Source organism: Tupaia chinensis, unplaced genomic scaffold (genome assembly GCF_000334495.1).
Source record: "Tupaia chinensis unplaced genomic scaffold, TupChi_1.0 Scaffold000709_1, whole genome shotgun sequence".
Classification (NCBI taxonomy): domain Eukaryota; kingdom Metazoa; phylum Chordata; class Mammalia; order Scandentia; family Tupaiidae; genus Tupaia; species Tupaia belangeri.
The window spans coordinates 1,449,015-1,462,543 of record NW_006160232.1 but is presented as its reverse complement, the minus strand read 5'-3'; the positions used below and the strand labels follow the sequence as shown (position 1 = coordinate 1,462,543).

At 41.5% G+C, this 13,529-nt stretch overlaps 1 protein-coding gene across 14 annotated transcripts in view; it reads right to left on the bottom strand.

The window, feature by feature from the left end:
• The window catches only part of CTNND1 (catenin delta 1), a 64,670-nt gene that overhangs the window by 5,412 nt on the left and 45,729 nt on the right, over window positions 1-13,529 (bottom strand). For 12 of the 14 annotated variants that reach the window (XM_014592556.2, XM_014592551.2, XM_006160827.3 and 9 more), the window contains 11 exons: window positions 13,061-13,524; window positions 11,317-11,500; window positions 9,315-9,432; window positions 7,417-7,570; window positions 7,044-7,061; window positions 6,522-6,590; window positions 5,337-5,464; window positions 5,089-5,239; window positions 3,596-3,788; window positions 3,158-3,272; window positions 2,532-2,619 (listed from right to left, as the gene is read on the bottom strand). In XM_014592556.2, coding sequence (XP_014448042.1) covers window positions 2,532-2,619; window positions 3,158-3,272; window positions 3,596-3,788; window positions 5,089-5,239; window positions 5,337-5,464; window positions 6,522-6,590; window positions 7,044-7,061; window positions 7,417-7,570; window positions 9,315-9,432; window positions 11,317-11,500; window positions 13,061-13,524 — 1,682 coding nt within the window. The remainder of the gene's footprint in view (window positions 1-2,531; window positions 2,620-3,157; window positions 3,273-3,595; window positions 3,789-5,088; window positions 5,240-5,336; window positions 5,465-6,521; window positions 6,591-7,043; window positions 7,062-7,416; window positions 7,571-9,314; window positions 9,433-11,316; window positions 11,501-13,060; window positions 13,525-13,529) is intronic. The other 2 variants (XM_006160830.3, XM_014592554.2) reach the window with 1 other exon arrangement.

Here is a 13,529-nt window from a genome sequence, read left to right as displayed (position 1 = left end):
GCACATATGCATGTGTGCTCCAAATCCTGACAGAATGGAGAAATGGAGGAAAAAGGTCTGTGGCATGATCATACCCATTTGGGAGTATTTTCTCTCTCTCTGTCTCTCAGACATGCTCTCTGGCAATTTTTTTTAAAGAGAGACTTCTGCTATAGGGTATATGCACTCACTGGAATGACAGAAAAAAATGAGAAATCACTCCTTAGGGCAACGATCACAACACAATCCATTCCCCTCTTGGGATTTTGGGTATGTACACACTCGTGCCCACATTGAGTTTCTAACTGCAGGGTCTAGGAATCGAATCATAGTCAGCCATGTGGGAGTTCAAATCCTTAATCACTGCACCATCTGCTGGTCCCTCTATGGCAATTTTTTAAAAAGAAAAAGCAAAAAGTTGATAGAAGCAAAAGCCAAGTGTCATTAAGATAATACTGTATAAAGCAGTAGATGGCACAGCGATTATGTCACTGGACTTTGACATGGCCCACCACAGTTTAGTCCTGGACGTGGTGACTTGAAAATCACATGGGGCATGTATGCATGCATGTCCAAGATTCCAGGAGGAGAATGGAGAAGAGATTACACCATGGCCATCCCGCCTATGGGGTGATTTTTCACTTTCCCTCACAGTCTCTCTCTCTTTGGCCAGCACGCACAACCTTATGGCTAATACCACTTTAAAAAAAATAACAACTAAAGGAACCAGCAAATGGCATGGTGTTTAAGGCACTGGACACTCCCACATGGCCAACCACAGTTCAAGTCCCAGACCTGGTGGCTTCCCTCTCTCTCTGTCTCTCTCTGGTCAAAATAAAATAAATATATGAATAAATGAAAATAAATAATTCCTTTTAAAAAATAACAAAATAACACCGTATGGAGCCAACAAGTGCTCTGGTGTTTATGGTGCTGGATTCCTACGTGGCTAACAATGTGGGAGTCCTGGACCTGGTGGCCTGAAGATCTCAATCAACCAATCAATCAATGAATGTTTTAAAATATATTTAACAAAAAAATAAATAACACTCTATGTCCCTGCTTAATATATAGTGAATATTTGCACTCTTTGGCAGAAATGGAAAGATTTGAAGACACAGAAGTAGAGAGGGTTAACAGTAGATACCAGAGACTACATGGGGTGGTGGCAGGGAGGGATGAAGGACTGAAGAAAAAAGCATTTAACAGGCACAAGAATGCATGCAGAAGGGCAAATGGATTGTAGAACGGCATAGCGCAACTGGGTAAAACGACTGGATGTTGCCAATCATATACATATATGTAAATACATACACATACTTACATATACACATATATACGTATATATGTATATATAAAAACTAAGATAGAGATCATAATATGGAGGGTCTTTGTTAAAAACAAATGTGGTAATATCCTTGTTCTCATTATCGCACACTGCATTCATACTTTCAAAATCTATATTGTATCCCACAAAGATGTACAACAACTAAATGTGAATAAGAGAATTTTAAATGACTTTTTACTTTGCAACACACAATGAATATAAGAGGCAAGAGCAATGTATCATAGAATTTCACAATATTGTAACATATATGAAAGACTATATATGAAAGACTTCTATTGAAATACTATGAAAAGTTTATTTCTCAATAATTTATGGATACAAAAATTCAAGTATTTACTTAAACTACAGTCTAAAAATAAAGCCATTATAGAGAAAAAAAGGAAAAACTAATAGAAGCAAAAACAAAGGGTCATTAAAATAACAAGGGTCACAATACACACCATAAGTGAGAAGAAAAAACTTACAAAAACAAAATGTGTGATTCCTCTTTTGGGGAAAAACATGCTTGCTCACATAGCAAAGTGTTTAAAAAAAAGATAACCCAAAACAGCAATAGATAGCTTCAGTTAATAGAAATAAGTTGGTGTAACTTTTTTCCAACTGTATTTTCTAATTTTTCAATGGAAAAAAGTTATTTTGTATTTATTTTTCATTTTTTGTTTTAGAGGTTTTTGCTATAGGGTGCGTGTGCTTGCCAGACAAACAGGGACAGAGAGACAGAAAGCAAGAAATCACCCTTCAGGGGGGATGGCCACGCCGCAATCCATTCTCCTCTTGGGATCTTGGGCATGCATGCACACGTGCCCGGTGTGAGTTTAAGCCACCTGATCCGGGACTTGAACCGCAGTCAGCTACATAGGAGTTCAACGACATAGCCATTACACTAACTGCTGGTCCCAAATTATTTTGCATTTAAAGAGAAAGAAATTAAAAGAAAAAATACAAAAGATAGACAAGGATTCATTTTGGTTTTTAAGTCCACAGCAAAAGGGGTTTAGGGTGGAAGTCATGCTCAATTTAAGAGCTTGTTTTGTTTTAATTTATAATGCCTAGACCTACCCACTTCTGTGTCATAATCCTGGAGCAAAGGAGTATTCCCTTTCTCTAAAAGACAGAAAGGAGTGTATATCCTACTTCCCAGTAAGCCGGTAGAGAATAGCAGAAGTGGCTGAAAGGAAAGGGGTGTACCCCCGGGGCACTCTACCTGCTTTTTGGTTCCGGTCAATGAGAGGCAGAGTGCTATCATCATATGAATGACTGCTCTGACTTCGAGAAGCATTATTTAGATTTACCTGCAACAAACATAAAACACAATAATGCCATACAATTTGAGTTATATTCACCCATATCTTATTCTCTAATGGACATAAATCTCTAGGTTCCTATTCCAAACATAATCTTATGAAAAAGTGACTCGTAAGGGTTGAATACATAATCTATACAGTAAAACAAACTCGGATATTATGGTTTGTCTGTGTTCCTGAACAGGAGACGTTCTCAACACCCATACTATCTGAAGGAACAGTCTCAGGGAATCGTAAGCTCTCTCAAAAGACTATAGTAGATAAGGATAAAAGTCCAGAAGGCCGTCATCATCCTTCATGAATAACAATTCTTAAATATGTTATGACAAAGAGATCAGAGCTGTTTTGACAGTAAATGATCTGTAGGAACCACTCTTTTTGAGGATTAAAGCAAACTTCTTCACTAACTATAAGAGGCTTCAGTCAAGAATAGACTTAGTGTGATAGTAAAACATAGCATACCAAAGACAGAGCATTACTCTGGGACCATGAGAAAATAAAGTATTAGTCTTAGACGTTATTATACCTGAAAGTCTGATTTCTTCCATCCCTCTTTTTCCAGTGGCTTCCGCAGTTCCTTATATCCCCAGATTGTCTGTAATACAAGTGCTGCTGCTCGAACTTCTTTTTCTGAGCGGTTCCTTTTGAAGAAAGTAAAACCACACAGAATTTGGGTTAAGATCAGGAAAGAAACTTAGAGCCTATACGTTCTAATAATAACCTAGGAAAATAAATGTCAAAATGAGTGTAATAGTTTTGTTCAACAAATCTTGTACTATGTCCCAACAGTGATTCTTAAAAATTGTTTAATGTTAGAATCTATTACCAATCTATGAATTAACATTAAGACAGAAAATAGAGCAATACCTCTTCATATTTCAATTGTAAATAAGAAAACTTCTTCCTAGTGACTCCCCTCTCTCACTCAGATTCATCTAGCTACACTGTTAAGTGACAAGCTCACCCTGATTTGTTGATCAACACCAGCTTCTCAATACCCTGTGTCTCTCGAAGCTTTTTGGCAGCTTCCAAGTTCTCAGCAATAACCTCATTGATGGTGTTCAAAATGGAGACCACGGTATCCTCAGAGAAATTCCAGGAGGAGTTCTGCTGCCCTCCTGGCAGATTCTTTACCAAGTTAGGAATGGCGTGTTTACCTGTAACAGTAAGGCCAAAGGAACATAGGCAGGCAGTAAAGGCCACGGCAGCTCATAAGGAGCCTAACACTTAATAATGCTAACCATATCAAAAACAGTACTGTCCATAGACATCACGTTTATCATCCTATACATGTTCAAAAGAGCAAAGGAGGAGGCCAAGTGGTGGCACAGCAGTAAAATGAGACACTGTGCTCTGAGAGGTTATCTCGCAGGGGAAAATTCCAGGTTTATTTCCAGAGATCTTTAATTAGGCTGGCACATATGTTCCTGTGATCCAGGGATAGAGGAGGTTGGGGGTAGATTTTAGTGTCAAGACTCAGTTGGGGATTCTCTCTCTCTTGTCCTCTCTCAGAATAAACAAACTTAAAAAATAAAAAGAGCAAGAAGCTGGAAAGACATAAATGTGCCCATCCTTTATATTACTTGCCCTTTATTCAATCACACTGAAACAATGTAAATAATATATATCAAATATGCTTAGTCCTTTCAGATACTCTAATGAAAATAGTATATTGATATTAAAATAATTTAATAGAACAGAGTCGATATGAATTTTAAAAATAGGGACCAAAAGGTTGCATGGTGGTTAAGGTGTTGGATTCTCACATGGCTGACCACAGTTTGAGTTCAAGACCTGGTGGCCTGAAAATCACACACATGTGCATGTGTCCTCAAAATGCTGAGAGGAGAAAGGAGGAGAAGACATTCTGACATGGCCATCCCCCACAGGGGGTGACTTCTCACTTTCCCTCTTTCTCTCTCTGGTGAGCACATGTGCTCTATAAGAAAACCTTAATAAAATAGAAAAAGAGGGAGCAGCAGTTGGCATAATGGCTATGTCGTTGGACTCCCATGTGGTCAACCACGGTTTGAGTCCCAGACCCAGTAGCTTAAACTCACACCAGGTGCGTGTGCGTGCATGCCCAAGATCCTAGAGAGGAGAATGGAGGAGAAGGGACTGCAGCGTGGTCAACCCCCTGGAGGGTGATTTCTCACTTTCTGTCTCTCTGTCTTTCTGGCAAGCACATGCGTTCTATAGCAAAATCCTCTCCCATAAATAAATAAATAAATAAATAAATAAATAAAAGTATGTTATTATGGTTTTGTTCTTGAAGAGTCATTGTTTCATGTCTTTCCAAGAACCTTTAAACTATAACCCTCGCCAACCCTCAGATTCATAAACTATGGAGGACTTGAGTTCTTCCCTTCACTCTCTTCCAGTAAATAAATTCAGCACATGCTTGATTAAAGGCACCATACTAGATGCTCAAGTAATGATTAGCATTCCACTCCTCACCAATTAATTCCTTGTTGCGAGCATCCACAGCCAGATTTCTCAGAGCTCCAGATGCAGCTTTCACTACTCGCTCATGTTCGTTGGTAAGGAGATCAGCTATGGCAGAAAGAGCCTTCTCTTGACGCAGAGCAGAACGAATAAATCGACCATACTACAAGTGGCACATGGAAAGAGGTGGAACCAATTACAAATGGCAGCAAACAAATTAAGTTTTCCCCTATCCAAATCCATATTTAGCAGGTACACACCGTCCAGCGCCCAGCACACAAGTTCTGGATAGCTCCAGCTGAGGCTTCTAGGATGGCAGGCGTCTTGCTCTCCTTGAGAAGTGAGATGTATATCCGAACCACCTCTGGCTGAAATAAGAGCTCATAGCCTGCATAAGAAATGGCAAGAAGCCAGACAATGGTAGTTAATACCCACAAATCGGGCTCCGGCTGGTTAGAGTACAGCCTTAGCATTCTGGATTGATGGATTTGTGATCCTATACCATAGGATCCCTATACTTCCCCATTCACACAACAGCAAGCTCAGCAGCCTGGTTCTATGCCCTCCTAAGAATAATGAATCCATGATAAGAGTAGAATAGACATTAACTCATCAGAGTCCAACCCCTCTCTCTTCTTCCTCCTTGACTCTCCTCTCCCTAGATTCCTTTGGCCTGGGTTCTACCATGAGCAGTCCAGGGATTCATTCAGCTCAGTGCAGCACTCAAGATTAGAGATTCCTCATCTTGGGGCTACCAGGTGATGTGGTAGTTAAGACCCTGGATTCCCACATGGCCCACTGTGGTTTAAGTCTCAGACACGGCAGCTTTCACGCAAAGCACCTATCATGCATGCCCAAAATCCCAGAGGAATGGAGAAGTGTGGCCATCCCTCCTTGGGATGGATCTCACTTTCTGTCTCTCACTGTCTCATTCCTGCAAGCACATATGCCCTATGCCCCCCCCCCAAATAATCCTCATCTCAAATGAATTATATCTAACTTAATCCAGTCATTTTCCTCTATGACTAAGTAAAAAAGGGCACATCATGGATTTAGTAACATTTAAAATATGTGTATCCCTAAACAGCTATGAACTTTGAACTCACTATATCAATGGGTATAAAAATCCAAACTGTGATAAAGAGGCTTCTTAAAAACTAAGGTTTAGGTTCTAAACTATAGTGGCCACAAAGCAGTAACTAAGTTTCTGCTCTGTACTATCGTCAGGCCCTCATCCTACCCTCAGGTAACCTGAACACCTCCTCAACAAGCAATCTTTGGTACATTACTGCTGGTACATTACCATAGACTTTCCTAATACTTTCACCTAACTTCAAACCTGTAAGTCAGAAAACAGGAGACACTGCGTAAAATCTGCTACTAGGCTAATACCCTGTGGACCATGTTTATGAGACTTCTGGAGACTGAGAAAAAAGGTAACTTACCTCGAGCAGGACTAGTTCTTTTAGGAAAATCCACTGTATCATTTGCTGGATCCTCTGTGGGCTTTTTCCCTATATAAGTTTTTTTAAAAAGGAGGAGAAAAGAAAAAATTATTTTTAAAACTTAAGGACAGAAGCATTGTACCTGTCATATTTTTCATTCTTTTGTCAAAATCTTTGCATTAGGGATACAAGGTAAAAAAGGTAGAGGAAGTGGTGGCTAAACTGTCCCAACAGGGGGCTAAGCAGAAACAAGAACAGTTAAACAGGCAGCAGACAGGTAAGACACAGATAACCACTGTTGTTGCTACTATTGTTTTGAGTTCAGATAACAGTGACTACTGCCCAGAAAGAGCATGCCACGGGCCATTAGCTCAGAAGAGCCGAACTTGTTTCAGTACTTGTCCTCAACTGAATTTTCCTACATGCATCCATAGAGAAGGGTTAGGCAAGGAAATACTAGGAAAGCTAAAATTGAAACATGCAAATTATAAGTAGATAAGCACCTTAAAAGATTCCACTCACCTCTGGAGAACCACTCATCTTCCAGTGCGTCACCCAAGATGGAAAGCAGAGGAGAGGAATAAAGGAAGAAAAATGCACGAGAAAGATGTTAACAGGATCATGGGCAAATAAGCAGGAAGCAGAGAGGAAGAGGAAACACAAAGGACAAAAGGGGGTCAATGCCCCGGTTTAGCTGCGTTGCCTCATTGCCCCGTCACTGATACCACCACCGCCATCTTGAATGAAGCACACAACACAGAGGCAGAGCAAAAAGACATCCTGGATCAGGTAGATTCCCATCGTGTCTGACAAGTATTTTGTACCTAAAGTTAAAGTGTTCCTTCTTTTCCCTTTCCCACATTTAAAGAGCAAGGGACCGGAAACCAAGACTTACCTTTGCCCTTCTTGGCCCCAAAGCAACTGGCAGCATGTGGCCCGGTATTGTTGGCAACACTGGGAGGTGTCTCTTGATAACGCTCTGCCTGTGGGATCTCCCGGTGCACTTGATATGATAAGTTTCGAAGAAGACAAACACAGTTCTCCACCAGCTTAGAGACACAAGAAAAAAAGGCTCAATGAGCAAAGAAAATGCTCAGTGACTTTCCAGCAAGTACAGATTTCCATGATTCATGTATTAAAATATCAGTCCTCAAAAGCGTAGCCCAATGTATCAGGATGTCTCTTAAATGCCGTGCCTCAGGCTTCTCAAAATCTTCACAGCATCTCAGGCTAAGAAGTCCAACTATAGGTGTACTGACTTCTGTCACTATTTGATGTGTGACCAAAATTTGGGTCATTGTTTCTCCTACTTAGAAGATGTATAATTTGGGAGCCAGCCAGGGGCACGGTGGTTAAAGCAGCTGAATTCCAAACAGCTAACACTGCCATTTGAGTCCCAAACCTGGCAGCTTGAAAAACACACTGGGGATGTGTATGCGCCCTAAATCCTGAAAGGGAAATGAAGAAGGGATTGCAAAAAGAATCGCAGTGTGAGCATCCCGTGCAGAAGGATGTTTTCTCACTTCTCCTCTCCCTTGCTTTCTGGTGAGTGCATGCACCCTCTAGCAATTTTTTTTTTTAAAGTGCAATTTCGGGTCAACCTCATAGCCTACCGATTAAGGGAAGCTGAATCTCACATAGCTGAACATGGTTTACATTCTGGCCCCAGTAGTTAGGAAAACATGCCATTCTTGGGCCAGCCAAGTGACGTGGTGGTTAAGGTACTGGACTCGCACATAGCTGACTCCATTTCAAGCCCCAGACCCAACAGCTTGAAAATCACACTGGGTATGTGTGTGTGCATGCTCAAAATCCTGAAAGGAGAAGAGATTAAAGCATGGTCATCCCCCTTGGGGGTGCTTTCTCACTTTCCTTCTCTCTGTCTCAATTCAGCAAGTGTGTGTGCCCTATGGTAAAAATCTTAAAACAAAAAACATGCCTGTCACATTTGTGTGCATGCCCCAAATCCCAACAAGATGAAGCAATGAAGGAAAAGGAAGTGTGGCATGACCACGTCCCATTACGGGTGCTTTCTCTCTCTTCCTCTGTGTCTCTCTCTGGCAAGTACACATACTCTCTGGCAATTAAAAAGAAAAATCTAGGGGACCAGCAGTTAGCATAATGGCTATGTCGCTGGATTCCCATGTAGTCGACCGTGGTTCGCATCCTGGACCCGGTGGCTTAAACTCATGCCAGGCACATGTACATGCGTGCCCAAGATCCCGAAGGAGAATGGAGAAGGGATTGAGGCATGGCCATCCCCCCAGGGGGTGATTTCTCGTTTTCTGTCTCTCTGTCTCTGTCTGGCTGGCGAGTGCATGTGCCCTATAGTGAAAACTTCTCAAAAAAAAAAAAAAAAAAAGAAAAATGTACAATTTTGCAAGACAGCTGAGCAACTTTAAAATATATAGGTGAAGGAAATTCTAAAGAAAATTGTTTTCTTCAGGGCTGGCAGGTGACATGGTGGTTAGAGGTGCTGGCCTCCCACATGGCCAACCATGGATCGAGTTCCAGACCTAGTGACTTGCTTTCTCACTTTCCCTTTGTCTCTGTCTCTCTCTGATCAAACTGGAAAATAATAATAATAATAATAATAATTAATAATAATAAAGTTAATTCTAAAACAAATTTGAAAAGAGGAAATTTTTAAAAAGAAAATTGTTTTCTTCAGCCACTTTAGGGAGCAGGGACTGGTATAGGTATTTAACGTTATTTGAAAGCCTGAGATAATAGGTCTGCCTTGTAGTTATTTCAAGGCTAAAATGAATGGGACTCACTCAGACATTAACTTACCTTGCTGTCTGAATCCTTCTGCCCAATTTCGGCCTGAACAATGAAAATAAGGGCATCAACTAAACCATCACATTCCCGAAGTTTCCGGCGTGCTTCACTCCTCTCTGAGCTTACATTCCTGAGGGGAAACCAGGAGAAGCTTCAAGATGACTCAAATCCAGAAATTCTCCCTTAAATATCTTTCAACATCTATAAGTTTCCTCAGCAGCTTTTCTACTGACTATAACAAACAGGGAATACTTAGTATAAGAAAGGAAGTGCAGTTAAAAGAAAAACAATTAATAGTTTATGTCTTTTGAACTTCTATTAACTCTGAGATGGAGTAGAGGTTAATAATGTATATAAGTAGGGCTAGCAGGTGGTGTGGTGGTTAAGGTTCTGGACTCCCACATGGTCAACCACGGTTCAAGTCCTGGACCTGGCAATTTGCTTTCTCTTTCTCTCTCTCTCTGCAGTGAGCACTCATGCCTCGTAAGAAATTTTTTAAAATAGTATTAATAATAATAAACCAAATTAAATAAATCATTCTTTAAAATAATAATGTACACAAACTGGTCAGGCAGTGGTGTGGTAGTTAACATAGATCCCACATGGCCAACTATGAGGTTTGAGTCTCAGACCTGGTGGGCTGAAAACCATATTAGGCTCATGTGCATGTGTGCTCAGACAATAGAGAAGGGATTGTGGTGTGGCGATCCTACTGGGGTATGCTTTGTTGCTTTCCCTCTCTCTGTTTCTGTCTCTCTCTCCCTAGCGAGCACACACATCCAGAAGCAAGTTTTTAAAAAAATGTATACAAGCAATAACTCAAGAAAGCACAGATACTTCTTAGGCTGGCCTCACTGTCTAACAGTTAAGGAAGCCAGATCCCACAGGGTCAACCTTGGTTTGAATCCTTGCCCTGGTGGCTTGGGAAAATATGCCAAGAGCACGTGTATGGCCCCAAATCCCAACAGGATGGAGAAAAGTTTGAAAGGACTGCAGCATGACCACGTCTCATCAGGGAGTGCTTTTCTGTGTCTCTCTCTTTCTCTTCTCCTCCCCCGACCAAATTATGTGTGTGTGTCTCTGTCTCTCTCTGGTAAGTACACGTACCCTCTGGCAATTAAAAAAAATAATAAAATAAGGATACGTCTATGGAAGTACAAATGTAGAATGGTGCAGAGCACAGAGGAGTCTATTCGAAAGAAGGAAAGGTTATATTGCAGGACTTGTATAGGAAGAAGAAATAAGAAAAACTCTCACAAAATAAAAGCACTGGAGTTTAGCCTCAAAAAGATAAATAAGGGGAACCAGCAGTTAGCGTAATGGCTATGTCGCTGGACTCCCACGTAGTCGACCGCGGTTCGCGTCCCGGACCCGGTGGCTTAAAACTCACGCCGGGCGCGTGTGCATGCGTGCCCAAGATCCCGAGAGGAGAATGGAGGAGAAGGGATTGCGGCGTGACCATCCCCCCTGGGGGGTGATTTCTCGCTTTCTGTCTCTATGTCCCTCTCTGAGTGTCTGGCAAGCGCACGCGCCCTACAGTGAAAATCTCTCCAGAAAAAAAAAAGATAAATAAGGAGAAAAAAAGATTGGCAGACAGAAAGAGGAACACACCTTCATCAACCATGCCTACCGTCTTATTAACCCTTTTGCTGCATTTGTGGCAGTCTGACTTGAAATACAGATAATTGAAGGCAGGGACACAGACACGCAGAGCCCAGGATTAAGCAAGCAACTTACATAAGGAAGGTACTGATCAAATGGTTAACAAATTAGATGCACAAATCAAAGAGGTTATGTGAGGAACAGCAAGCAAACCAACACAGCAGGCGTATGGGTATGCACAGCGGAGTAGCGACAGAGGTAGAAGGGCAGGCTGGAGTTCCAGTATGCAATACATAAAGAAGTAGAGGCTACATAGCAGGCTAAAGAATTTCAACTGTTTTTTTCTTTTTAAAGAACTTTAAGTCCATCTTTGAAAATTCAGTCTTTATATTTTCAAAGTCCCTACTGTTACCTAAGGCAGCCAGCTGTGTTGGTGAGAACCGACTCCCACTCAATGTGGCGTGGCTTACAATCTTCATTAGGTTCCTTCTCCCAACCAGAATGCGGAATGATCACTTCATCTGTCAAGGCATGCAATGCATGGTCCACAATCTCCATTTTGATTGAATCATGGGATGAGAGATTCCACAGGGTTCCTGGCAGAAACAACTCATCAGATAGCTCTCTAGCACCCAAGATAGTACATTTGAAGAATGCCAAAGAGAATCCCCTATTCTTAATCTTATCCAGGGACCAAACACCCTGTAGTGACATTCAAGCTTTTATTTTGTGACTCACAGGAAGAAATACATTTTATATTACAGTTCAATACAAACATATAGATCATGGGGTGGGGGAAGCTTCGTAAAGCAATATTTACTCTAAGCAATGCTTTTTCAATCTAGCTATACCACAGTATTTCGACCTCAACAGCACTGACACTTTGGACCAGGTTATTCATAGTTGTGGGAGCTGTCCTTCCAGAGTCAGGAATTTATCAGTAACCCTAGTCTTTAGTCATTAAGTGCCAATAGCATTCCCTCTCACATGCCCCAAGTTACAACCATCAAAAATGTCTATGACAGGGACCAGCAGTTAGCGTAATGGCTATGTCGCTGGACTCCCACGTAGTCGACCGTGGTTCAAGTCCCGGACCCAGTGGCTTAAACTCACGCCGGGCGCGTGTGCGTGCGTGCCCAAGATCCCGAGAGGAGAGTGGAAGAGAAGGGATTGCGGCGTGGCCATCCCCCCTGGGGGGTGATTTCCTGCTTTCTGTCTCTCTCTGTCTGGCGAGCGCACATGCCCTATAGCAAAAAAAAAAACCTCTCAAAAAAAGAAAAAAAAAAAGTCTATGACACCACAAATGTCCTCTGGAGGGCCTCCAATTGAGAACTGAAGATCTATTCTACATTTTTCCCTTTCTTTTTCTTGGAATACAGACTGTAATCTACAAAACTGTGTTCAATTCACACTAATGGATTACTACACACAATCTAAAAAAAACACTATTCTAAGTAAAACATGGACAATAAGCTCAAATGTCTATATGGGCTGGACAGGTGAGTCAAGATAGGCAAATACTTCAAAGAAATAACAACGGTGTGGATAAATGGCAATTGATGCTCTGCTTCCATGCCTAGGAAACAACTTCCTATATTGCAGTCATTGGTCAGATATAACAAAATATGTTGGAGATCACTATAAACTGGAGATCACATGCCCCAATCAGCTCAGAATAAATAATGCTAGGGAGAAAAATAGATCCATTGTCACTAGCTCCTCTGTTTTCAATAGAAGCCAAGAATCTAAAATTTTAAGGGGAAATTTTCTGAATGTTAAACATTAGCAACCAGGGCTGGCAGGTGGCATGATGGTTAGAATGCTGAACTCCCATATGACCAACAGCAGTTCAAATCCTAAACCTGGTGGCTTGCTTTCTTGCTTTCCTTCTCTGTCTGTCGCTCTCTGATCAAAATAAATAATAACAATAAGTGAAATTAAATAATTATGTTTTAAAAATAAACATTAGCAACCAATTCTTTAACGTTTCAAAAGCCCCGCATGATCCAAACAAATCTGTGAGATGGATTTGATCCAAAGGCTACCAGTTAACAATCTTCAAACAAAAGTAGGAGTACAAATCCCTCTAGCTTTCAGTATCTCTAGGAGGTAACAGTTACCCCAACCTAGCAATTTTCCATAGGCCTAGTACTCACCAGTAATGACTTCGGTAAGGTCCATATCCCGAGCCTTTCGGAGCAATCGCACAAGGGCAGGAACACCATCACAGTTTTTTATGGCAATCTTATTATCCTGGTCACGCCCAAAAGAGATGTTCTTGAGAGCTCCACAAGCTCCAAGGTGCACTTCCTTTTTTGGGTGGTCTAACAATCCCACCAGTACTGGGATGCCTTTGAGCTTCCGTACATCTGTCTTCACCTTGTCATTTCGGTAGCATAAGTGTTGCAAGTATGCAGCTGCATTGGACTTGACAGCATCCAAGCGGAATCCTAGCATGGCGATCACCTCTGGCAGCTCTGGCTGCCTCCAGTTGGGAGGTGGGGGCCCTCCTTTGCGCAAGCTATCCAAGCTTGCTAAACTGCCCCGTTCATGCTGGGCCAGAGGAGCCCAATAGTACTGATCTGATGGTACCTCCTCACCAATCATATCTTCATAGCTCCTGAG